General features: G+C 41.2%; 1 protein-coding gene across 4 annotated transcripts in view; it reads left to right on the top strand.

Annotated features, from left to right (window-relative positions):
- Positions 1-26,479, top strand: part of DUSP16 (dual specificity phosphatase 16) — a 73,153-nt gene that overhangs the window by 13,277 nt on the left and 33,397 nt on the right. For 3 of the 4 annotated variants that reach the window (XM_045781433.2, XM_045781435.2, XM_045781436.2), the window contains exons 3-4: positions 22,747-23,340; positions 24,247-24,385. In XM_045781433.2, the coding sequence (XP_045637389.1) occupies positions 23,113-23,340; positions 24,247-24,385 (367 nt within the window). In that variant the 5' untranslated portion in view covers positions 22,747-23,112. The remainder of the gene's footprint in view (positions 1-22,746; positions 23,341-24,246; positions 24,386-26,479) is intronic. The other variant, XM_045781437.2, reaches the window with a different exon arrangement.

Raw genomic sequence — 26,479 nt, 5'->3', positions numbered from 1 at the left:
GAAGACCGTCCTGGAGCAGTTCTTGGCTCCTTGAGAATATGAAAGGTTGGCAAGGACACAGCAAGAAAAAGTAGGAGATCTATTGTCATTCTTTTTCTTTTTATTGTGGTAAAAACAACAGAAAATTTGCCATCTTAACTAGTAGTGTTAAGTATGGTCACTTTGGTGTTACACATATCTTTAGAACTGTTTCATCTTGCAAATCTGAAGCTCTTTACTCATTAAACAACAAATCCCCATTTCTCCCTGCCCCCAGCCCCTGGTAACCATTCTACATTCTGTTTCTATGATTTTGACTATTTTAGATGCTTCATGTAAGTGGAATCATACAGTGTTTACGTGTTTTGGTGACCTATTTTGCTTAGAGTAATGTCTTCAAGATTCATCTATTGTTGTGACATGTGACAGGATTTCCTTCCTTCTGAAAGCTGATTAATGTATTATTTTATGTATAACCACGCTTTGTTTATTCATCTGTCGATGGACATTTGAGTTGCTTTTAGTCATTATGAATAATGCTGCTATGAACATGGGTGTACAAATATCTCCTAGAGACCCTGCTTTCAATTCCATTAGATATATATGCAGAAGTTGAATAGCTGTATCATTTGGTGGTTCTATATTTAATTTTTTGTGGAGCCACCATGCTGTTTTGCATAATGGTTGCACCATTTTATAATCCCTCCAAGAGTGCACAAGGTGTTAAGCATCTTTTATCTACTTGTTGGCCATTTGTATATCCTCTCTGGAGGAATGTTTAAGTCCTTCACCCATTTTTTAATTGGGTTATTTGATTTTTCTTTGGTAAGATGCCATTTGGTTTTTATTTTTTTTTATTTTTATTTTTATTTATTTATTTTTTTTTAAGATTTTATTTATTTATTCGGCAGAGAGAGAGACAGCCAGCGAGAGAGGGAACACAAGCAGGGGGAGTGGGAGAGGAAGAAGCAGGCTCACAGCGGAAGAGCCCGATGTGGGGCTCGATCCCATAACGCCGGGATCACGCCCTGAGCCGAAGGCAGACGCTTAACCGCTGTGCCACCCAGGCGCCCCGCCATTTGGTTTTTAAAATGTGGATTGGCAACTTAGAACTACTCACAGATCAGGTGTGATAACGCCGGGATACAAAAATGGAAAGAGCGGAGTAGAGCGCCTGCAGAGCTGCCTCACTCACCCATTTCTAGCTGTTGCCAGTACAGCTGGCTTAGTTGAGGGCTTTGTAGTCCAAAGAGCATTTGAGGCCTCAGATTCATTCTTCTACTCTTCCTCCTCTTCCCCATTACCTGTGGGGGTAGACAAGATGATAACTGGGGTGTTAAAATTCTTAGTTTTGAGAGTATTGCCTTTTACCACCTGACCTCGAGCAGCTAACATTTCCTTCGATCCTAAGTAATACTGACCCCTAGAGTGAGAAGTCTTTGTCGATGGCTAATAAGAAGCACTCCACAAAAGCTTTGTCAGATCTTTGGTTTTTTAATTTTTACAAATTTTTCCTCCTTTTGCTCTTCATACTGGTGGTATGACTCTCAAATCCTGAGCCTAAAGATTCGCTCTTTTACTGCTGCTTCACACAAGTCCTTCAGTAGGTGTGTTGTACTTTGCCCTGGAGATAGATGGCAGTTGTTGTGTTTTAAAAACCTACTCACATGAGGAAATAGAAGCCAAAGTTCATTGGACAGCGTATTTGTTGTCGTTTTAAATTCACAGAGCAAACAGAACACCCAGTTTAAATTCAGTGAATTTTTATTTCTGTAAAACCAGCTGAAGTTTTGGGTTAAATGCCAGCTTTAAAGAAGTATTACCCAACTGATTTGTTTATTCGTTGTGGCTTTTCTAGTGATATGGTGGTAGTAATTAAAAGAAGTAATGTGATTGTGGTGGTTGAGGTTGAAGGATACTGTGGACTGTGCTATAACATGCATAGAATTACTTTTAGATTTCAGGTACTTGATATTTTTAATTTTTTTTTTTTTTTGCATCTTATGGATACTGTTTGGCAGATGACCAGTCCTCAGGGAGCTCATCTTAGTTATTTGGAGTTATATATTATCACCATATGGTGCCGTGACTTAAAATGCCCTAATGCTAATAGCACTCTACGAGGTAATAAGAGCAACAAGTAAAATCCAGTTAAAACCAAATACGAATGGGTGAGGAATGTGACCCAGAAAGAGGGAGGAATTCGTAGTGCTCGCAGTAGAACTCAAGATAACCAGTCCAGTGTTGCCTTTGTGCTTGGCTATCCATGGCGTCGGCATTGCTTTCCGGTGTGTTGTCAGGTCTTGATGGCACATTACCATCTCTTCGTTTGCTAAGATACTGAAAAGAGCTGAGTGTGTGAACAGGGGAGGTAATGCAGAAGACTAAGGTAACTTCAGAGCTACAGTGCGGGAAGCTGCCAAAATGTACAGAGCTACCCTAGGTCATTCTTAACCTAGATTATACAGAACTCGAGGATTGAAAATGCATTTGATAACATTATGACAATTTCATTGCAAAAGATTATCTCGGCCCTGTGGGGCTTCTCATCACCCATCTCTCTGATTATGGTTGGTCATTTGGTTGTGAAAAAACACAAACCCAAAGAACAGGTAAAGTGAAAAGATAAAACTAACTTATGGTTGGTAATTAGTAGGTCAGAATTCGTTAATGTCATCATTATCAAAAGGGTGTAAGATTTCCCCTCCAAATGATACCATTTCATAAATTTATAATGTATACAACTATCAGGTGTTTTCATTATTCATTTATTTATGTTGCATGGGAAAAGTAACATTTTTATCCTATAATTTCACTACAGTGTTACTCTTTAACAACATTAATGTCATTTGAAATAGAAGTTCTCTTCCCATTTGATTGCTTCAGATTCCACATTTTAAACATTAGAGTGGTACATATGGCTCTGAGACTGATTTGGTCACCATTTCTCTGATCCGTTTTGTATTTGGTGGGGAAAGATTTGCTAGGAAATGTGACTGAAGCGATCACTACAATTTTGGCTGGATAGTAGCTTTTAGAATAGCATTAGACTTCATTGTCCATGTACCTTTTTATCAGAGTAACTTAAAATTTGATCATGATTTGTGTGATAGTAAGTAAGCTTTTTCTAATTAGGGAACACATAAGATTTTGATAGTATTCAAAAATCAATGTAATTCACCACATTACCTGTAAACGTAGAAAAATCATATGACTATCTCAATATATTCAGGCGAAGCATTTGTTAAAATCTAATATCTGTTCATGATACAATGCTCTTAACAGACGAAACTAGGGACTTCCTAAATATGATACCAAGTTCTGGTGAGGATAGAGAGCAAATGGAATTTTCATGTGTTTCTGGTGGGAGTGCAAAATGGTACAATTTCTTTGGAAAACAGTTTGGCAGTGTCTTATAAAGATAAGTGTACACTTCTCATATGACTCATCAGCCCTACTCTTAGGTGTTTACTTAAAAATGCAAACTTATGTTCCTGCAAAAACCTGTATTCAAATGGTTATGCAGCTTTATGTGTAATCACCAATAACTAGAAAGAACCCAAATTTCCTACAACTGGTGAATGCATATACAGAGTGTGGTACATCCCTACGAACTATTGATGTATAGTTTAATAGATAGATAAATCTTAAAGGCATTATAGTGAGTGAAAGAAGCCACTCTCAGAAAGTTATACACTGTGTGGTTCAATCTAAGTCATATTCTAGAAGGGCAAAACTGTAGGTTTGGAGAACAGGTGAGTGGTTGCCGGGGTTTGAGGGTGGGGGGAAAGTGTTGATTACAAAGGAGTGGATGGTTACATTTAGTCAAGACTCCTAGAACTGTACAGCAGAAAATATTAATCTTATTTTATGTAAATTAAAAATAATACTTTGTTAAAGGTAAGTTCAGTAATATTCCTAGATACCACATCTGTATATGAAATATGTATTTCTGTGTGATGGTAATAACCGGAAGATGAAGTTTTGAGAAAGATGACATAATATCAAAAAATTCAAATACCTAGGACTAAATAAATCTAGTGAAAGATGTCTAAAATCATTACACAAGCTGATTCTAGAATTTATATGGAAACACAAACAGCAAGAATAGCCAAGGTAATAATATCAAAGAGAAGCAAAATTGCAGGATGTGCACTACTGGATATACAGTGTGGAATTAACAGGTCAGTGGAATAAAGACCAGAAATAGACCTACAAAAATAAACGTGTGTGTTTGCAATAAATATATAGAAGGATGTATATTTGTATGTACATGTATACATATACACACTTAATTTATAATTAAGGCAGCATTATACAGCAATGTGGAAAGAAAAATCTTTTGAGTAAATGATCCTGGGTCAATTGCATATGCTGTCCATACCAGAAAAAATCAGTTTTGACCCCTGTTTCACCTCATACATAAAAATAGATTTCAAGTCAACTGTAGATTTAAATGCGAATGTTTCTGGAGGGGCTCAACATATTAGTCATCAAAGAATGCTGAATAAAACCGTGGTGAATTTCCACTGCACGCTGACCTGGATAGCTAAAATTTAAAAGCAAACAAATACAACAGCAACAAAAACTTGAAAATGTCAAGTATCAGCGAAGACTTAGAACTAGTAATCTCCAACACTGATGGTGGAGTTGTAAATTGGTATAGCTACTTCGGAAATTTGATAGTATTGTAGTAAAGCTCCTCCTAGTCGTCATACCTCCGATCCAGTAAGTCCACTCTTCAGTGTGTACCCAGCAGAAACTACAAGAATGTTCATAGTACAATTTATAACAGCTCCAAACTGGAAACAACCTAGATGGCCTGCCAGTAGAAGAAAGGATAGGTACACTGTCATATATTCAGTGAAGGACTGTATAGCAGTGAACAGGGAAAACTATTGCTATTTACAACAACATGGGCTCAAATAATAGTGTCGAACAAGAGAGTTTAGACAGGCAAAAACAGGCAAAACTAAGTTGTGGTGTAAGAAGTCGAGATAGCCGTGACCTTTGTAGGGAAGGAGATTAATTGACGGGGCAGTATATGAGGCCAGCTTCTGGAGTCTTCTATTCCTTGATCAGATGGTAGTTGCATGAATATGCTAACTCTGTTAAGAGTTCTTCGATTGTATGCTCATATTTGTATGCTTTTTAGTATGCATGTTGTATTTGACTTTTTAAAAGTTTATTAAGAGAGATTTTGAGTTAACTAGGACAGAATGGCATCCAGATTGTATCAGTTTCTTTTTTCACTAGGAAAGTTTATATTACCAGTGTTGTAGGAGAGAAAATTATTCCTATCTACAAATAAATAACTAGCTTCATAAATACATATAGAGAACAGTTTTAAATCCTTTCCTAAGTCAACGCATGCCTGAGCGGCTTAGGTTTCCATTGCTTTTGCTGTTAGGGAGAGCCCCATTCTTCCTATATCCCTGTTTTTTTTTTTTTTTTTAATTTATTTATTTATTCGACAGAGATAGAGACAGCCAGTGAGAGAGGGAACACAAGCAGGGGGAGTGGGAGAAGAAGAAGCAGGCTCATAGTGGAGGAGCCTGATGTGGGGCTCGATCCCATAATGCCGGGATCACGCCCTGAGCCGAAGGCAGACGCTTAACTGCTGTGCCACCCAGGCGCCCCTGTTTTGTTGTTTTCTATTTCACAAAATAATACATTTTTGAAATAAGTCACAGAGATGAAAAGTACAGCATAGGGAATAGAGTCAGTCATATTTTAATAACATCATATGGTGAAAGATGGTGACTACACTTATTGTGGTGAGCACTGAGTAATACACAGAATTGTCAAATCATTGTGTTATACGCTTGAAACTAATATGACCTTGCATGTCAACTATACTTCAGTAAAAAGAGAACTTAAAAAAAAAGAAAATATTTGTGGAAACCATTCGACATCAGTACATATAAACATCTTTCTTTTTAGACAGCCATAGGGAATAATACCACATTGGTAATAATATACTTAACCCGTTAATTGGTCACTGACTCGAGATTGTGTCTGTTTCTGACTTTTTACAATATTAAACATGTTTTTCAGTGAACAGTATTTCACATATAATATATTGGGCAAATATTTATATGGGATAAATTATTGGAAGTAGAATTTTTGTATCTTAGCGTATGTATATTTTCTTTGTTTTTGTGTTTTAAACTTTTTCTTTGGAAATAATTTTAAACATACAGAGAAGAAAAAAATCAACATATACTGTTAACAGTTTGCCCCCTTTGCTTTCTCATCTGCTCTGTCTTCATGTATATACATGATATATTTTTCCACTTGAGAATAAGTTGGACACATCATGGCCCTTTATCCCCATCCACTTCAGCGGCTCCGCAGAGAACAAGGGCATTCTACCCATAGTAGAGCTGTTAACTCCAGTAAACCTAACATTGATTTAATACCCCTATCCTTTCTGTCTTTTGTATTTCGTCTTGCCAGTTGATCCAATAAGATTCTTCATAGCATGTTTTCCCTCTAGTATGGGACCCAGTTGAAGATCAGATACTGCATTTACTTGTCATGTATCTTTTTCATTTCCTTTTATTTGGTATAGTTTCTTGGCCTTTCTTTGTCTTTTTTTTTTTTTTTAATAACAGCTTTATTGGGTTATCATTCACATACCATGCAATTTACCCTTTAACAAAATTGAGATCTAATTCACAACTACAAAATCCATTTTTTTAATTAAAAAAAATTTTTATAACGATTTTATTTGTCAGAGAGAGAGAGAGCGCGCACAAGCAGGGGGAGCTGCAGGCAGAGGGAGAAAGAAGCAGGCTCCCGGCTGAGCAAGGAGCCCGATGCGGGACTCGATCCCACCACCCTGGGATCATGACCTGAGCCGAAGTCAGATGCTTAACCACTGAGCTGCCCAGGTGTCCCTAAAATTCATTTTTTTAAAGTTAAAAAAAAATCAGTGTTTTTTAGTATACCCATGGAACTATGCAAGCATCACAACTAACTCCAGAACATTTTTTTTAACTTTATTTTTTAAATTTTTATTTATTTATTTGTCGGCGGGGGGGAGCATGCAACCAGGGGGAGCAGCAGGCAGAGGGAGAAGCAGGCTCCCCGCTGAGTAAGGAGCCCAATTTGGGGCTCGATCCCAGGACCCTGGGGATCATGACCTGAGCTGAAGGCATATGCTTAACCAACTGAGCCACCCAGGTGTCCCTAACTCCAGAACATTTTTATCACCCCCCAAACACTGTACACATTAACAGTCATTCCCTGTCACCCTCATCCTCCCACCCCAGGCAGGCTCTGGCAACCACTGATCTTTCGTCTCTATAAATTTGCCTATTCTGGGCATTTCATATATACAGATTCATTTACTATGTAGCCTTTGTGTCTGGCTTCTTTCACTTAGGATAATGTTTTCAAAACTTGTCCATGTCATAACAGGTAGCAATATTCATTTGTTTTTATGGCTGAATAATATTCCATTGTGTGGATATATACCATGTTTTGCATAGCCATTCATCATGTGGACATTCTTGTACAATTTTTTGTGCCTGTTTTCAATACTCTCTTATCTAAATTCTGATCTAGGCTTCATATGTCATTATACCAGTCAGCAGAACTTTCTTGGTCATTGTTTCCTTTAGTGTTTGTAATGGGTCATGAGTAATCAGAGACACAATTGTTGGAAGACATGGCAGTTTTGTCATTCTAAAGTGGTCTGTTGACTAAAAAGTTTGAGGATCGTAAAGTCTAGGCAGCTAACTTCTGTCTACAACTCTTCTAGTTTGTCCAGCTCCTGAGCGCTACACCTTTTGCCTACCTTACTGGGCCTTGCAATAATGCAGACTAGTTTTACTAAGACTTCCTCTTTTACTTTCCTGCTTACGCTTTGTAGGAGATGCCAACGGGCAGAAATGTCAGTGTGATCTTGTCAGAAAACTGTCAGAGTCGTAAAGCCGTCCTTCCCTTTTATGCTTCTCTTTGGGTTTGTATTTGTGATGGGGGAGGGGGCTGCATGTACCTGGGATCTGAAGGAAGGGGACTGTCTTGCCTCTGCCCCCTTTCCTTCTGCTGAGTCTGTGCTGCAAACTGCCTACCTCCTGAGGATGAATCTGTGTTCAGTGTTTCCTGGCAGGAAGCAGTCAGCCTCGGGGTCCAGCGGAAAAGAGGTTGCCTCCAGAGTTTGTAAAAGAGTGTGCTGGCTAGTAATGTCCCTGCTCCCTCCAAATTTCTCTTGGCCAAAAATTATTTGTGAATACAAAGAGATTGTATAGCACCCTAAGAAGTTGGGGTAGGAGAGCATCCAGGGTAAATACAGGTCGGTGAGATTTATCATCTCCTCCTTGTTGACTTTCAGACGCCACCACTAGAAATTCTTTCTCTTCTCCCAGTCTTGGTGCACCCCTCTCCACAGCTTTCCGGGTATCTGGTGCACACATTTTATTTCTATGGTGTTGTGTCATCCAAAGATGCCTGGACAGAAAGGTTTGCGTAATCCAGATGTTCAGAAATGGTGATATAAGTGAATGAGCCGCCGGTCTGACCCAGTACTCAAGGGGGAGAGTCGCATGAGCATTTTCTAGTCTGGTGTTTCTTCTCTTGTATGTCAATAAGGTATATTATGAATAGAAATTTCTGACTCTGGTTGAATGCTACCTTTTCTCCACCCCACCCCCCCCGCTTTTTCTTTTTCTTTTTTAAAGTAACTACTGGCACAACCCTAAGAAGGGTGGAGATGTCCTTTATTTAATGTAATAAAGATTGTTTGGCTGGTGGCCCAAATCTTGGTTTCCATCATCAGCTTATTAAATGAAGTTTTACAGGATTGGATCAGAGGGAGGGATTACAAAAGATTGTATGCCCTGTGATTTGTCCTTAGTAATGGGAAATTCCTGGGTGGAGATATTTATTTAACTTGCATTCATTCACAGGTGAACACTGAACTCTGTCTTGTCTCCCTTCAACCTTGAAAAATCTTTTCTTGATACATCTAAAAAACAGTGAAGAAAGATTGGAAACTAGATTGCTTCGACCATAAACTGTTTTATGAAGCCAGAACAGGGTTTTGTGCCCCAGCACATCCTTGTGGACTTTTGTTGGGTATCATAAGTGAATTGTGGTCCTTCATTATTATTGGAATTATAGGAACTATGATATTGAGAACGTGTTCTGTGACTTGATGGTATAGTCAGAACCCGACTTTGAGCAGATATCGCTTCAAGATGTAGGTGAGATGGATTTCAGTATAATGTGTGTCACCCAATTTCTCCTTTTCTCCTTAAACTCTGCCTTCCAAGTGGCCTGTCTTTTGCGACCCTTCCTTGGGAGGCAGTAAAGGATCCACCACTACCTACTTGTGTAAAAAATGCTGATGCCTGGGTCCCACTCCCCGGAGATTTTGACTTACTGGTCTGAGATACATCAGGCTATTTAAGAATTCCACAGGTGATTTTAATGTGCAGCCAGGGTTCAGAACTGTGTTAGCCAAAATGCTCCTCCATTAATCCTGGATTGAGTTATTCCCTTTTTAGCAAGTGTTACAATTTGTAAAGTACGATTCTTCTGCATACTTAACTGTGTTCTCACAGTGACCCAGTGAAGCAGACAAGCTTCTGCTTTCAGAGTTCCTTATTCTTCATGAATGTTCTGTGGGGCTTGTCGTCTCATCATTTTGTTCTCTACTTCTTACATGGCTATTTCTTCTTTTTTATTTATTTATTTTTTTTTTTTTAAGATTTTCTTTATTTATTTGACAGAGAGACAGCCAGTGAGAGAGGGAACACAAGCAGGGGGAGTGGGAGAGGAAGAAGCAGGCTCTCAGCAGAGGAGCCTGATGTGGGGCTTGATCCCAGAACACCGGGATCATGCCCTGAGCCGAAGGCAGATGCTTAATGAGCCACCCAGGTGCCCCTATTTCTTCTTTTTTAAAAAATATTTTATTTATTTAACTTAAAAAAAGAACGATTTTATTTATTTATTTGTCAGAGAGAGAGTGGGCAAACAGAGGGAGAAGCAGGCTCCCCATACGGGACTCGATCCCACGACTCTGGGATAATGACCCGAGCTGAAGGCAGACACTTAACAGAGCCACCCAGGCGTCCCTAATATTTTATTTTTAAATAATCTCTACACTCAATGTGGAGTTCAAACCCACAGCCTTGAGATCAAGAGTCATAGGTGCCCCTAACGTGGCTATTTCTCTGCAGATAGTGATGAGGCCATCTCCCCTCACAGCCACACATACCAGGTGTTTAAAAGGATGTATTTTTTTCTCATCTTTTGAAATCTGTTGCTTTCTGTGCCTTTCAGGAGCCTATTAAAATTTGCAAATGTTTGGTAAGACCTATAGAGTTGTGGGAGCTCTGGTTTCTGTTCCACCATTAATGAATTATGTGACTTTGGGCAAGTACTTAACATTTTATAAAAGGGATGTTACTGACCTGTCAGAAGGCAAGTACTAGGAGTAGAATGGAATGCCTGCTTCAGCTATGAGACTTGAATTTCTCTCAGACTGACATCCCGTTCTTCCCATTATTGGCAATTCCCATTGCCATTTTCAGTTCAAACACAGCTTTTGTACCTTTTGTCCTCCAGGTGCGAGAGAGAGAGACAGAGACAGAGAGAGAGAGAGAGACTGAGAATCAGTAGGTCTTGACAACTGATTGAATGTGAACATTGAGAGAACCAAATGTATCTTTAGGACCGTGTTTTTCAAACTTGCCTGACCCGAAGAACCTCCTTGGACATTTATTAAATGTCACAGTCTCCACTTGAGACCTCAAGTATCAGTCTCCAGGAACGGAGCCTGGGTGATCATTTTTATCATATTTTAAATCAAATTCCTTAAGTGATCCTTGGAAGAAGCAACTGAGAATTTGCTCTATAGGAAATTGAATATAGTAGGTGGTCAATAAACGAACACATGTCTATTCCACTAATCTATTTAATTTTTCTTCTGGAGCTTTACATTTTAGCTACGGTCCAAAACCCCAGAATTCAGAAGGATGAACACTATTTGCAAGAGAACAAACTGAACATTTACATTTTGCTTAGAGGGCCTTTTAGTCTCTGATAGTGTTCTGTGATGCTTGATTATATTGATAGCAAATGGTGGTAGGTTTCTTCTGTGCCTATTTGGGAATGTGTGCAGTGAGATAAAACACTGGAGCCTTGTAAGCATTATCGTTGGAGTCTATGCCATGGACTACCTTTTATATGAGATGGTGAAACTAGATATTTTGGTATTTAAGTCATTGAGTTCTTAATAGACAATCCTGCGGTCTACTTTATACTAAATTTCACTTTTGGCAAACTTATTTGATTTGTAATGATTGTGCTTTCAATTTTAATTTTGACTCAGTGGTCTTTGGTACTGCAGGTTACCTCTGGAAAAGGGACATTGCCCTGTACTAAATCGTATATGTTTATATCGCTTTGTATGGAATACATATGAATGCTTCCCACCTTGAAGCAGGGCTGTTATAGGGATATGTAATTAAATTTTTAAAAATCTCTCATTTTTTTTCACACTACTGAGCACTGTTGGATGAATCCCATGACTCTGTATTGAAACTTACTTTGATTAGTGATTCATACAAAATAATTACTTTCTTCCTCTGAATAGCATGACATGAGTTACCAGTGATTAAAATATATATATGTCTTAGATTTTTTGTTGCAGAAGATATATACCTTTTATATGTGCATATATATATGTGTGTGTGTAATATTTATATATATATAAAATGGAAATGTTAGAAATTACTGAAAAATATATAGGAGGAAGTCACCCATAATGCCAGCATTCAGTATCTACCTCTGTTTGCGTTCTGCTTTACTTATTTTGGCCTTTTAATATGACTAATGCTTCTGTTTCATGAACAATGACCTGACTAGTAAAACTTGAACTTGTACATACTGCTCATTTTGCTTGATATTGGTTCATCTGAAGCAGGGACAGAATAAGTTACCGAGATGTTTCTGGATATTTTTATCGTAGAATGACTTGATAATGTAGTCTACACAGCCGTTTCCGCAGACACCTTCAGTCAGGAAGTCAGTTATTTAATAAGGGCGTGTTTTGTGCCAGGCATACTGCCTTGGATTTAGACCATCACCAGTTCCTTGGCTCCTTCCTTTGCTGTCAGATTTTGCAGTCCCCACTCTAGGCAGAGCCTGTCTTTAGACAATGAACACTGTACAGGTTCTAACTAGTCGTCTCCTTGCTTCGATTTTCTCCTTATTTCGATCCATAGAAAGTTACTGGTGAAATTCTTCCAGCAGTGTTCTCATGTTCCGTTCATAAGGCTCGCGTTGTGTGGCTTTGGACTTTCAGGAATCCGCACCGGCTGGCCCATTCCACTTCACCAACCAGTTCTGTTCCTCGCTGTTATAATCTGTGCTCTAGCCAGGAAAATCTGCACACAGTTTGTCTCTCTACTTTTGCTCATGCGTGATCTTCATCTGGAATTTTCTTCCCTCTTCTCTCTGGCAGTTCATGTCCCTGTTTTCCTTCAAAATCCTTCTTCGACTTGCTGTATACCTGCTAGCGTGTTGTCCTTTTATTTTTGCACAAATGTGCTTTTTCAACTAAATAATATCGGGGCTTTCCGTCCATTCTGTTTTTTCTCCCCCACAGTACCCCATATTGTTTTAGAAACCTAAGTTAATTCAACTTAAACCAATACAGACACAGGTATTTTTCAGAGCGGGACATTGAGGCTTCGATAGGAACGTGTCCCCTGCTTACCTGCTGCCCGTGGCATGCCTGCGCCTGGCTGACGTCACACCAGAATGCAGTACCGTCCCATAGGCGACACAGTAACCTCTTAAAAGAGAACCAGATAGCGAATAGGAACACCATCCTCTTGCACTTTCATTCTTGAGCAAGTGTTTTCAGGAAATCTGTTTTTTTGCAGTCATGGGTATTTATTTTATTCTGTGAATTCTAATCCATTACTATCTATTTGCTCTTCAAATTGGGAAATCGTTTTAAAATATGAGCCAGTAGAACTGGGAGCTGAGGTAGGGGCCTGTAGTTTCTTCGTTTTCACTCTGTCTTTTCTTCTCCTTGAAGGTCCTTGGGATGGGCTTGGGCTCAACTGAGAAGAGAACTAGTGGCCCTCCGAGGCCGGTGGTGCAGGAGGAAGGGCAGGGCGGGGACGCTGTGGGCACAGGTGTCAGTCAGACCCTTGATGAGGACAGCTTCATCCACACTTGCAGAGCTTGCTTTCTGCTTTAAAAATCTGAGCACTAGATGACAAAATAATTCCGATCTTGTTCATTTTCTAAGCAATCTAGTATGGAAACATTGAGGATTTGGGTCTTCCTCTGAGGTTTAGAGAGTGGTTTTACCCGTGGTATCTAGATCATCAGATGGGCACTTGAGAGCTGGTGAGAACGGAGGAGACTAGGTTAATCATTTCAGTGTAGCCATGTGTGAAACACTCAACCGGAGATCATTTCTCTCTCCTCTGAAATGAAACTTTTTATTTTACAGTAACAAATAAAAGATTTCCAAGGTTGATTGAACACCTGACTCTATGGATGACTGTCTCAAAGCGGTCTGGAGCAGTTGTGGGTGCTCCCTATAATAGCGACCCTTATCAAGGGCCTTGGCAGTTCTCCCCCCAACAAAGAAAGTGGGTTCATGATAAGGGCTGAACCGGAGAAGAGTCTTGGGTATCATCGGGAAGGGAGAAATGAAGATGAAGATGAAGGGGAGAGGAAGGGAGGGAGAGAGACAGGGGAGCAGCAGAGCCTCTAAGAACAAATAAGGGCGGGGACACAGCACAGTTAGATGATGGGACGGAGCCAAGTTACGGGGAAAAGATAGACGGCGAAAAGGACAGAATGGAAAAAGTAACTGTAGGATGAGCACAGGGAGGATTCTGATCATATCATGGCTGCTCTGTCCCCCGGCTGTCCCGGGGTGCTGCGACTCTTTGCTTGGGTCCCGGCCTTGCCACCCACTTTGCCCTGTGGTGCAGCTTCCCGATATCATTAGCTCCCCGGGCCCCAGAAGGGGAGGTGGGAGGACAGATGCAGGGACTTAAATTAGCACAGCCTCGGAGCCTGGAGTGAGCAGTGCTGCTGCTGCCGCCCCATCTTCCTCTGCCCCTGGCCTCCCTCCCTCGATATTTTTTTACCTGGTAGAGTCACAAGCCTAGAGGGGGCTCCTGCGTGCCTTGCGGCGGGGCTGGCAGAAAAGTGGAAGTCATTGTCTTGGAGCAAACCTTAGAAATCCCTTACCACAAAAGAAATGACCTGCAACCGTCGCCCCACTCTTTGTGGCCCCACTGCCCAGGAGTTACCCGTTCTGATTTGTGTGTTGTAGGACATAAGCTGTAAGTCCTTAACATGATGGCTCCACGGTCAGATCAGTCCTGGCGCACTGTCCTGAGGAAGCACCGTGCTGAGGCCCGGGATGCGCTGACCGTGACATCATCATGTCCTCAGATGTTAAGTGATGACAGGAGTCCTTCCTTCACAGGTCTTGGGGATGTCAAGTGACTCTTGCTGTGACATTTTAGTGTCTTTGTAGAAGAGCTGAAATTAGGAACAAGGTCTCCTGAATCCTTTCTAGTCTTCTGGTCCACGGTGGTTGTTGTCTTTAAAAACAATACACCATAAAACCTTACTTGTTTCTAAATTCCCAGATTTGTTTTGGGCGTCGAGCGGCAAAGAAAACGAGCAGGCCTCGGATGGAGGTGATGGGCACAGAGGGAAAGAAGCCTGTCCTGGAGGTTTTTGTGGTTGTAGACTTAGGTAGCTCCTGCTTTCACTGTTGGTGGTGCTGAGCAAGGGGCCTGCAGCTACCCCCGGGCCTGGCTGGTGGCCCGAGTGGGAGGCCCCGGAGTTATTTTTAGCCTTAGGGCCTTGGAAGCAGGTGTGGTCCAGGCTTGAAGGCCACGCCTGGAATGTGTTCAAGTCTTGTTGTGCGTGTCTGTTTAGGAGCTCAGAATAGTGACGAGGCTGCTGTATATACTTTGTTAAAAGAATTTGTGCTTTTCCAGCGAGAGGAATGAAAGTCATACTGGGTTTCATTTGTGATGCTTTAAGCAGGTTTATTTTGGAAACCTTATAAGTTGAAATACATTTTAAGAGTATTAGGGAATATATTAATTTTTTTAAAAGAAAACTAGCTATAAATTCTTTGAGTACAGAAGAAACCCTTTGTATGAAGAGTCATACCCCAACTGACCTACTGCAAGGCCAGCTTTATAGTTCTAAGTGTGTGATTTAAAATTTAATTTTTCCTGTCTCCCTCCCCCCAACATTATTGTTATTGAAAATCATTCTCTGTAACTTCCTTTGTGAAGCAGAAAAACAGCTTTTACCTTGAGGGTAAACATCAGTTTTCCTGTATTGTATTTGCTCATCTTTTTACCTTGTTCCAACCCACGGTTTTCTTAACAGTCCTGATAAGGAGCAACGTACAGGACTGCTGTGGCCACGTTAGTGGCTCTGTGTCACACCCTTCTTCTGAGACTTTTTTCTACTTCCCAAGATTGTGGAAAAGAATATAATAAATATTACGTTTGGTTACCCCGCAAAACTATTGTGACACTTTGAATGTATCCATCCTGTGTGCATGTGTGTGTGTCGCTGTTGGGCAGGTCCTACTTTACCTCCTGTTTTGTAACTTGATTTTATTCTCTTCATGTATCATGACCATCTTTCATTGTCAAGAAGTATGCTTTTACACCATGATTTAAAAATGCTGCTTGGTACTGTGTTGCAGGATTTATTATAATTTGTAAGTTACTTAGTCCCCTTCTGTTGCATGTGTAGGCTTTTCCCAGTATTTCTCATGTGTCTTTTAACTGAAAGATGAAGTAGTTTCTTGGCAGTCTCTTGGAAAACATCCTTGTAAGCCATTTTGAAATTATCTTCAGGAGAATACAGTTTGGCATTCTCGCTTTACTTCTTTTAGTATTAAGAGATTTAAAGTAGATAACATTCCAGTACAAACTTGGGCTCAAGTGGATGTGATGGAAGGTTTGGTGTTGATGGTTTCTAATTGTTTTCCAGTGTTTGTTCCTAGAACCTTCTGATCTTCATTGGAAAAATTAAATTATATCCTCTCTTTGGAACACTAGACTGTGTTCCAAATTGTCCAGATGTCTGTCCTGGTCATTATATCCGTAGTAATTTCACTCTTTGTCAGGAAAGTACACCTTATCTTTCATGTAGTGGAATTTTGTTGTATTGGGATGGAGTGGGCTAAAAGTGGTGCATGGATAAAGGTCATAAGCTTGCCTTAGTGTTAACCAACCCCTTGAGTACAGTGATCTAACAGAGTCCTTGTGGTAAGTATTTGATACACCTTCTGACAGGGAGAACTCCTTGAATGCATTTAAATAAATTTGGCACATCTGGTGAGAGCTTGGAGGCTCTGTGCCCCTTCCCACATACCTTCCCTATCCATCTCTTTCATGTGGCTATTCTGGATTTGTATTCTTTTACAATAAACTGGTGATATACTAAAAAAAATTTTTTTTTTTAATTTAAAGATCCTTTAACCTGCTTCCTTCTGGTTCAGATGTGTCCGAGCACACGTCTTGTTTAACCTGTCTTTGATATTTTCCTGCATTCAGTGCTGCATTTGCTACATTCTGCATTCTGTGCTATAAAACCAGGATTCCATTCTTAGATACAACACATTTGTAGAGTTGGAAAAAGTGTATTAAATTGATATTAATAGTAATCTTTCTTATTACAGTCTTTTCGTACAGAACCTTCTTTTTATTCATTTGCCAAGGAACGCACTAATACAGGAACCTCAGCTTCTCCCTTTGTAGTTTTAAGAACAAACTATACTGAACTTATGTGTGTGTGTATTTCACACCAAAGTTAAATCTTTGAGTGCCTGGAAATGCTTCATTTCCAAAAGATATAACCATCATTCTGAAGAAAGACGGAGCACCTGCCACACCCTCTGTCCATACTCGCCCAGTTCCGCGTTACCTTGGCCAGCGCTGTTTTCATTGGCCTCAGGCCGTTGAGGGAGAGAGCCAGTCTTCCTGGTATCTGCAGAGCTCACTCTCCCCTCCTCTTGATTTGTACTTCGCCATCAGAGCAGGACCCTCTCTGACTACTCTGTTTAAAATTGCGTCTGCGCCGCAGCTCTCCTTCTCCCTTCCCTGCCTTGTTTTTGCTCCATAGTGCTTGCCACCGTCTGTCCCACAGCCTGTTGTGTTGTTGCTGTTTCTTGCGTCTCCCATCGCCGAATTAGAAGCTCCAGGAGAACAGGACTTCTCCCCTAGCTCATTTATGCTGCCTTTCTCCGGCCGTGCCTAGCACTTACTAGGTGCCCAACAACTATCTGTTAGTTGAGTGAATGAGTTACAGTAGGCCTGACAGGTGCTCAAGGAAACCAAGATGTCCAAGTTAGTCCCCATCTGACCTCTGGTGTGGTCTGAATCTTTCCTCTCCTGCCTCCAGCCCACGTTTATTGCAGTTACCTTTCCAAAACATTGTGTCTTGACTCTCAGATTACACCAACCACGGGCCACTTTATCTCTTACCCAGAGACTTCATCCAAGGATCCTCCCATTCCCATTCTCTTAAGACCACCTCATATCCAGGCCCCTCTTCCAGGGAGTAGAGTCCTTAGTTGGACTGAGGTGCCTGGAGAAAGCATTACATGTTAGAGGGTAAGTCAGGGAGCTGTGGGTGCAAGGAGTATGTCTAGACCAGGCACATGATGTGGTGGAGGGAGGGAGATGCTTAATGGAATAATTTAAAAACAACCTTAATCCTTAGAAATTTTTTTTTTTTTTTTTTTTTAAGATTTTATTTATTTATTTGACAGAGATAGAGACAGCCAGCGAGAGAGGGAACACAAGCAGGGGGAGTGGGAGAGGAAGAAGCAGGCTCATAGCAGAGGAGCCTGATGTGGGGCTCGATCCCATAAGGCCGGGATCACGCCCTGAGCCGAAGGCAGACGCTTAACCGCTGTGCCACCCAGGCGCCCCCCCCTTAGAAAATTTTCTGTTTGGGCACTAGCTTGAAGGCTATGTTATGAGTAGTGAAGAAAGTCAAAGGAAAGAAATTTTTCCTTTTAGCTAATTACTTTAGAGGCAAATACTGGTTTTTGTATAGTCAGGCTGTACATTGTTCTTTTAATTAAAACAGATTCCACTTGTTCACCTTATCATTAAAATAGGCTTATGGTCCTCTGACATAACTGATTCATTCATTCATTTCATCAGTCTCTGCAGAGTAGAGTGAATTTCAGTAAATAAAATGCCACGAATTTCCATGATAAAATCATAGATAAATTTCCATAGGTAACCAAATGAAGTCTAAAACATGAAATAAATTATACATAAACTTAAAAATTATATATTAAAGGGGAAGGTTCTTATATAATTTATTTAATATTAAATATTAAAATACAAAATTGGTAAAATGTGACATATATTTCTTAAGGGGGTTTGCCCATTTTGTTTACTGACCCGTATAATCATTTTATTATACTAAAATGTTGTCACAGCCTAGCTCTTCTCCCTTCATAAATAAGCCTTTTTTAAAACGTTCATTTCTGAAAGTGGGATACTCTGCAAATATTTGTTTAGTGGCCCTGGTTAAGGTTACTAGTCTTTGGTCTGATAAATACTGGTTTCTTGACCTTTTTTTTTTTAGAGAAATAGAAAGTTTTATTATATGCATGGAAAAGGGTTCTTTAGTTGTCTTCTGAAGGGCCTACTGCCACCCAGATTTCCTTGATGGTAAGACTGGGGCACCCCATCATTCTCCTCGGAAGAGTCTTCCAGCTGTTCCAGCCACCTGCCCCGTCTCCTGGGCATCTGGGCTGGGCCAGGGCTCTGCACCATGGTCCCCAGGCAGCCAAGAGGGCAATGGGAAGAAATCACATCGTGGTGTTTTAAGTGAAAGAAGAAAGCAGGATGCACAGTATATGTACTGTGTAACCAGTTGAACAAAGGGGGTAGGGGGAAAGACTATGTATTTTTGTCTTATTCTGTATTCATTAAAAGAAAATCTTTGGAAGAAATCAGAAGAAATTGTTCACATGGTTTCCAGTAGAGGGCGAGGGGAGGGCCTGGGCAGGTGGGACAAGGGTAGGAGAAGGATTTTCAGTGTTTTCCTGTTTTTCACTTAATGTATTTGTTGGAGTTTCATTATCATGGCAATTTTTTTTTTTAAAGATTTTATTTATTTGACAGAGAGAGACAGCCAGCGAGAGAGGGAACACAAGCAGGGGGAGTGGGAGAGGAAGAAGCAGACTCCCAGCGGAGGAGCCTGATAATGGGGCTCGATCCCAGAACGCCGAGATCACGCCCTGAGCCGAAGGCAGACGCTTAACAACTGTGCCACCCAGGCGCCCCTATCATGGCAATTTTTAATAGCTTTGTTGAAGTGTAACAAACATACAGTAAACTGTGCATATTCATGGTTTGCATACATTTTATAACTTTTTTGAACCCGTGACTATGTTATCTATTAAAAATGGAAAGAAAAGGGGCTCCTGGCTGGCTCAGTCAGTGGAGTGTGTGATTCTTGATCTCGGGGTCATGAGTTCGAGCCCCACATTGGGTGTGGAGATTACTTAAAAAAATAAAATCTTGGGGTGCCTGGGTGGCTCAGATGGTTAAGTGTCTGCCTTCCAGTCGGGTCATGATCTCCAGGTCTAGGAATCCAGCCCCACGTCGGGCTTCCTGCTCAGCGGGGAGTCTGCTTCTCCCTCTCCTTCTGCCTCTCCCCCTGCTTGTGCTGTGTCTGTCTCTCTCTCGTGAATAAATAAAAAAATTTTTAAAAATCTTTTAAAAAGGAAAGAAAAGAGTTAAAATTTTAAAAAATCATTTAAATAAGTCAATGAATAGTAAAGCTGGTCTGCTCTGGGTTTTGTAGTATGCATTTGGGCCTTATGGCTCAATCTAAGAATGTTTATTCCTTTTGACTTCTTGTAGAAATTTTGGGTAAGATTAGCTTTGCAGTTTTGCCAACAATAAAATGCTCTCTTGTCATCTTTTAAATCCTACCTGATGCAAAAGTTTTCAAAAACAAAACTGTCACATACGTGTTCCCAATCTCAAGGTATTGACATCTTCAGAGTGAACACTGAATGCCCAGAAATTTCTGAATTAGAGTTGCATCCTAGGATGAGGACTTAACCAAAATTCTCTAGCTGTAAATAAGGTTTAAGCTTATTGTTCCCCTATGCCCCTCACCCCCTTGGCAGGACTCTGCCTCTCACATAATTTATTTGGGATTACAAAACATCAGAGCTTGGGCATAAAGGTATAACAGGAGGGCTCCAGCTGGGTGTAACTCTATCCTCATTTCACATTCAGTGCTTTGCTTCAATTACATCCTTATATTAGGGTCACTTTGCCCAGAGCTTTTCTTGGTTCAGCGGAAGGGTCTTTTTGTATCTGGAAGTCCTGACTCTTGTTGTCTGGGTAGGGATGGCCATTTTCTGCCCAGTAGAGCTGTTTGCTGTAGCCTGTCTTTGGTTTCGGTGATTTGGGCTGAGGAGATTTGGATGAAGGGAGGCAAAGATGAGAACTTTCTAATTCAACGTTTGCATGTTTGTTGTCTTCTCCCTCCCTTTGTCCCTTGATCTGCTAACCCAGATAACTGCTTTGTCCCATCCGGATTTTATCACTGAGTGGAGCCAATCAGACTTGGATACCCAGTGCCATTGTTGGAATCCTCTTGCTCCTGTTCTCAGATTTCCACTTTCTGTGCCACTTGGGCACCCTCATGGACAAGTCGAGCCATTCTTTCTCCATCCAGTTTCATTATGGGAACGGGTACTCAGGGAAAACAGGGTAACCCAGTAGTGGGAGTCCTGGTCTGGGACTCAGACAATCTGAGTACAGGACCTCACACTGCTGCGAACTATGTCACTGAGCAGTCGGGACTCGATTCGATGCTTCACGCTTGGTAGGCACTTTGCCAGAGTATATTCGTTGATTCACTATACAGAGTCTCCGTTTTAGTTTCTTCAGTTGGAGTTAGAGATGGTTTTTGTACCTCGTTGCCAGTAAGCTATACTAATAATACATTAATTAATGAAGACAACAAATGGACAAGAAGTGTGTTCTGTGGAGCTGATTTGTAAGGTGCGGTGGTGGAAGAGATGATTTCTCAGGTGCCTCTAACTCCGTGTGTGTCTGGCTCGGATTTCGAGAAAGGGCACAGATCAGTTGAAGCTGGATTATACAGGAGGGTGGAATTGCTTCTGTGTTTATCTGCTGAATGAGGTCTTTTAGATTCCAGATGCAAGGCAGCTCTGGCCACCACTGCTACCTTTAGAGCGGTTTCCCTCTTTTCTCCATATAAGCAGTTGTGTTTTTACTGCCTTTAGATAACTTTGATAATTTTGTCCTCCAAACAGACCTTGTCTCCTCACAAGGAGGAGATTATTATATAAAATGTATCATAGCTACATTTTATAGACGAGGAACACATGGGTCAGAGAGGTTATATCATTTTCCAGAGTTAAGTAGTAAATGGCACGGCCACTCCCCTTGGTATCCTCCCTGTACTTCCCCGTGCTTCAGTTTCTCATCTGTACGTCTGAAGTTAGGAACAGACCCCAATAATGTTTGAGGGTTTTACACCATCCTGATCGGAAGTCAGTTAATTAGATGTTTATTCAGTATCTTCAGTCATTTGTGGAGGACTGTACTTACTACAGTGTGAGTTGAGTATCTTCTGTGCAAAGCGCTACGGAGATAGGAAATACAGTACAAAACCTCTGCGGTCACGTCGTTTACCCTGTGGAAGGTGAATGCCAGCAGTGAGCATCTAGTGCGATGCGCCGGAGGGTTTCTTGTGAGCAGAGACGGGCCGGCGAACTAGGGATCTGACAATATTGAGGGTCAGGGTGAGATCCAAGCTATGGGCACAAAGCTCCAGCTAGCGCCGATTAGGAAGTTGTCAGTTATAGGGGTTTGGCAAGAAGATGGAAGCACTGGGTCAGGTTCTAAGGGTTCTGCATGTTTGCTGTATGGTTGTTGACCTCGAGTCCCAGGTGAATGTGTGAGGGTTTCTAAGGCTGGGAATCAGTGATTCTCTGAAGAATGAGGCACAAGAAAATGAGGGGTAAGCCTGTGAAGGGTCAAGGAACTGGGGGGATGGACTGGCCAGGGTCACAGCAGTGAGACTGCCTTGGTTGGAGCTGGGTACATCACAGGCCCCCAGCCGGAGCTCAGCAGTTGGTATGACAAGAATATCAGCCGTTTTTGTTCCTCCTCTTCTTAAAAGGCAGCTGAAATGTATGAAAAGTTTTCCTAAGGGGCAACAGGGGTTGCTGTGGTGCCCTGGTGTGCCTACGTGTGAGTGTACATGTGTTCACGTACAGTTCTCAAGCCAGCAGAACAGATCGTGTCGTCCTGATTGTGTGGGCTTGCTTACCTGGTTGTAGGCTGTTGTTCTTTGTGCTCTTTTCAAGAAATAAGCAAATAAAATGGAGGAAACCCATTTGAAAAAAATACTACTTCAAGCAGCTTTTTCTAGTTCTTTCAATCTCCTACTACAAGCGTGTAGATCTGGGCCCCAGGTCTCTAGAATTCATGACTATGTCTTCTTTGAGTTTTTAATATTTTGACGTAAAAGTGAATTATCATCAGTAGGTTTTCTGAAGCCATGCCTGTTTGTTCTTTTTTTGTCCAAATGAAACAGTGCATCAAGTATGGACTTAGATTAATGGAGTAAATATTATGAATCATACACTCTCGCTAATCCGATGCTCTTTCTTTTTTTTGACCCCGTGTTTTGTTTTCTGTCTGTCTTTCTCTCTTCATGTAGGATTTTCAGTCCCGTGTAAAGCTGTTGGAGCGAGGAGCAAAGGTAAAGAATGATGTAATGCACTGGCCGCCCCAAAGCATCTTTTGTTGTGGAATGGTTATTCCAGTCATCTCTTTATGAATCAAATGTGAGGGGCTGCTTTGTGGAAGGAGTCCTTTGCAAGAGCACATCAACGGGGAAAGAGAAAGGGACATTCACTTGGAGGGCTCTTGCTGAAAATGGGTTTAACTCTCCTTTTGCCAGTCACCACCAGCCTGACCTCATACATTTTTAGTACAATGGAGTGACTGAGCCTTTGAGTACACCACCATTACATCATCGTGGCAAATTAAAGAAGGAGGTGGGAAAAGAAGACTTATTGTTGTCATGGCCCATGAGATGATTGGAACTCAAATTGTTACTGAGAGGTTGGTGGCTCTGCTGGAAAGTGGAACAGAGAAAGTGCTGCTAATTGATAGCCGGCCATTTGTGGAATACAATACATCCCACATTTTGGAAGCCATTAATATCAACTGCTCCAAGCTTATGAAGCGAAGGTTGCAACAGGACAAAGTGTTAATTACAGAGCTCATCCAGCATTCGGCGAAACATAAGGTAAATGCTTTCTTTTTTCCTTTTTAAAACAGACACCCTGAATGAGGAATAATTTTAAAACAAAGCCTCACTTTCAAGGGGAAAAAGTAATCTGAGGAAGTTGTGGTTGCTTTTTAAACTTTGGTACCTTAGGGATACCTCAAAGTAATTTACTAACGCACTGTCACATTTAAGAATATTTCTAAACTATACAGAAAGGTTAACTTGTTTAACTTGGGCAAGTGCTGTGCTTTCCTATTCATGGGTTACTAAACTTTTCAAAAAATTTAAACACTAACAAGTAAGAATAGTTAATAACGTGGTATTAATTATTAGTAACTTAGTATATAATAATTTATAGTACATGTATCAACAGTTACTAAATTAATATATTCTGTGTTATCTACAAATTTACTGAAAGGAAATCATTCTTTTCAAGTGCCTTGGGAAGAAAGTGGAAACTAATTATATTAGAAGTGCTGTTTATTTGTGGGAAGGGAAGGTACCATTGCTCAGGATGTAGGGATGTAATTTATCTTCGAGGAAGATTGTTTCTGGGGTTCCTTTGTGGTAGGTAAGGCTATTTCTTTTCTTCAGGAATAAAAATGAGTTCATGTTTTGATTTTACTGAACAACTGGTTTCTTTGTTAGGTAGAAACCTTTTAAAATGTTTCTTTAGTTCAAGGATTGTTATGTTTATTTTACATATGATTTTGTTTTATGAGTTTTAGCCTTTTATAGCATTAAAGGATTTTAAACCAAGGAGATTTGAGCGCACGTACACACAAATAACATCAGTTTTGCCTTTTAAAAGTTGATTTTTTACAAGTATTTAAACCATTCGTGTGCTAGGGGTGGGGGGCAGTTATTTGCTTCTGGGATTATTTTTTCCAGCTTCCTTCCTAACAGCCCCCATTTGCACTGCAGGTTGATATCGACTGCAGTCAGAAGGTTGTAGTTTACGATCAAAGCTCGCAGGATGTTGCCTCTCTGTCTTCAGACTGTTTTCTCACTGTACTTCTGGGTAAACTGGAGAAGAGCTTCAGCTCCGTTCACCTGCTCGCAGGTAAGGCATGTGGCAGATTGAAAGAACTTTGTATCTCATGGAGCCCTCCCCGTAAGCAGTATTTCATAGAGAGCTCAGAGTACAATAGGTCATCACAACTGTGAGTGTCCTGGGTAAACTGATTTATTTATAGCTTCTGATTGACATAACTATTTTATTTAACTCAATACTACCATTCTTCCATAGTAGTCAGTGTGTTTTTTACTTAGCTCGAATGCCTCTTCATTCGGTATTTATTTGTTAGCTAGAAATGTCACATAGATCTGTGCGCTGCTTCTGGCTGGGGATTTTTCCATTCATCTGGGATCTAAAAACACGAAATGCTCTACCTCTCAGCTCCTGCTCTTGGTTCCCACCCCCTGTGGCAAGAAGCAGACCAGTGTCATCGTGTCAAAGTCTTATTAAACAGTTACAGCGACTCCAGAAAACAGCTCACCATTCTTAGACATTATGAGCAATAAGGGGGAGAACGTGTATAAACTATTTCTTCTAGTAATTAGGAAGATAGTTTAAAAACTCATTTAGTTGTGTATTATCCTTTTGTTTTTACAACTGGAAAAGGTCTCAGTTTGCACATACTAAGCAGATGATTTTATAAAATACCTGGGAAGAATGATTTTATGTCTGTCTGAAAAGGGGGCTGTGTGTGAGTTCCGTTTCATCGAATTCCAGAGCAGTGTTCATCCTTTGCTTCCCCTGTTTTGCAGACGTTACTAAAGCCCTTTCACTGACATGGGCTCACAGAGTGGGGAATACAGTGTGACATGCGCAGTGACCTTTAACTCAAAGCTGCTGTGTCCCACAGATTCTGCCACCGTGAAAGGCAAGAGGGCTTTTAAAAATGCCATCTAAGAAAACGAGATGTGGTAGATGTTATCGTTTTCACACCTTTAGTGATTGTTGCAAGTAGGGTGCCGTGAACTTGATGTCCTTGGCAGTTGATTGTTACAAGTGTAAACATTTCGGTTTTCAGAGAACAGGATTAATCAGTTGCTGGTGTGTTAACACTTCGACTCTGTGAATGTTTAGATAAGATTTCCATGTCTCCAGTTCTCGCTCATCAGCTTTTGCTTCACGTCTCAAAAAGCAGGCATGGTTTCCTGTCTCTGTCAGCTCATCCGCTGCCACACCTTTGCTCATGCGGTGGTGCTGCCTGATGGCTCTGCTAGTGTCCTTAAGTGAAGCCCGCGTGCCTTAGGTAGAGGTTTTCAGAGTTCCGTGACCGAGAATTCTAGTACCAGGCTCTGTGCCTTGCTGATCGGCGTGTTCTTTTACTGGGAGTGGACTGTGGCAAATACCCCTTTTATCGGAGTTCCGCTAAACTAATTTGGTGAGTTTAGGAGCTCCTTTCATGCTGCTTGTAGGCACTGTGAGGACTTTACCTTGGCGTGCTATTAATAGGACCAGGGTTTTTCTTACAGAGGGTACACACTGGGACGGCAAAGTGACTGTCCCGCCTCACTCTTGTTCCAGACACTTTCCCCATGGGGGGCCCTGACTTGACAGCGTGGCCAGACAGACACTCCCGTGGAGGAATGAGCTCAGGCTGAGTTTCTAGCACAGGAGGTCTAGCTCTTGAATGCCCTTTCCCCGCATTAACAGAGAGCACTCTTTACTTACCTGGAGGGTTCTTAGCCGTGTGTCAGGTTGGGAGGAGCACTCCTCGGGCAAGGAAGAGGAAGGACTCCGGCTAATCAGCTAGATCAGCACGACCGTGGAATGGCACGCTGAGTCAGAACACCCTGACGTTCCCACGTCCTACAGGACGTTGCCTGGGTTGCCTGGGTCTAAATGAGAGTTCATCCAGGCAGCACCAAGAACCACACTGAATGTATCGATAGCACCAAATCCCGATCCACAGCTTGGAATCCTGTGTGTCTTTTAGTTTAGCAGGTAGCTTCAGGGACCGAATTGAATTGCCTTGTTTGGGAGTTTCTGAGCAGCCAGATCTCTTATGATACCTGAGAGACGGTTCTGGATGGTCGAAAGCCTCCCAACCATCCAGAAGCCCCTGGCCAATTGGAAATTGCCTTGGTTAGTGAGTCTGCTCCTCGGAGTAGGCAGAAAAGTGGCGTCAGTGGGAGAGGGTGCCCA

This window comes from Ursus americanus, chromosome 25 (genome assembly GCF_024610735.1).
Source record: "Ursus americanus isolate L20-20 chromosome 25, mUrsAme1.1.p, whole genome shotgun sequence".
Lineage (NCBI taxonomy): Eukaryota > Metazoa > Chordata > Mammalia > Carnivora > Ursidae > Ursus > Ursus americanus.
This window is presented reverse-complemented; position numbering and strand designations above follow the sequence as displayed.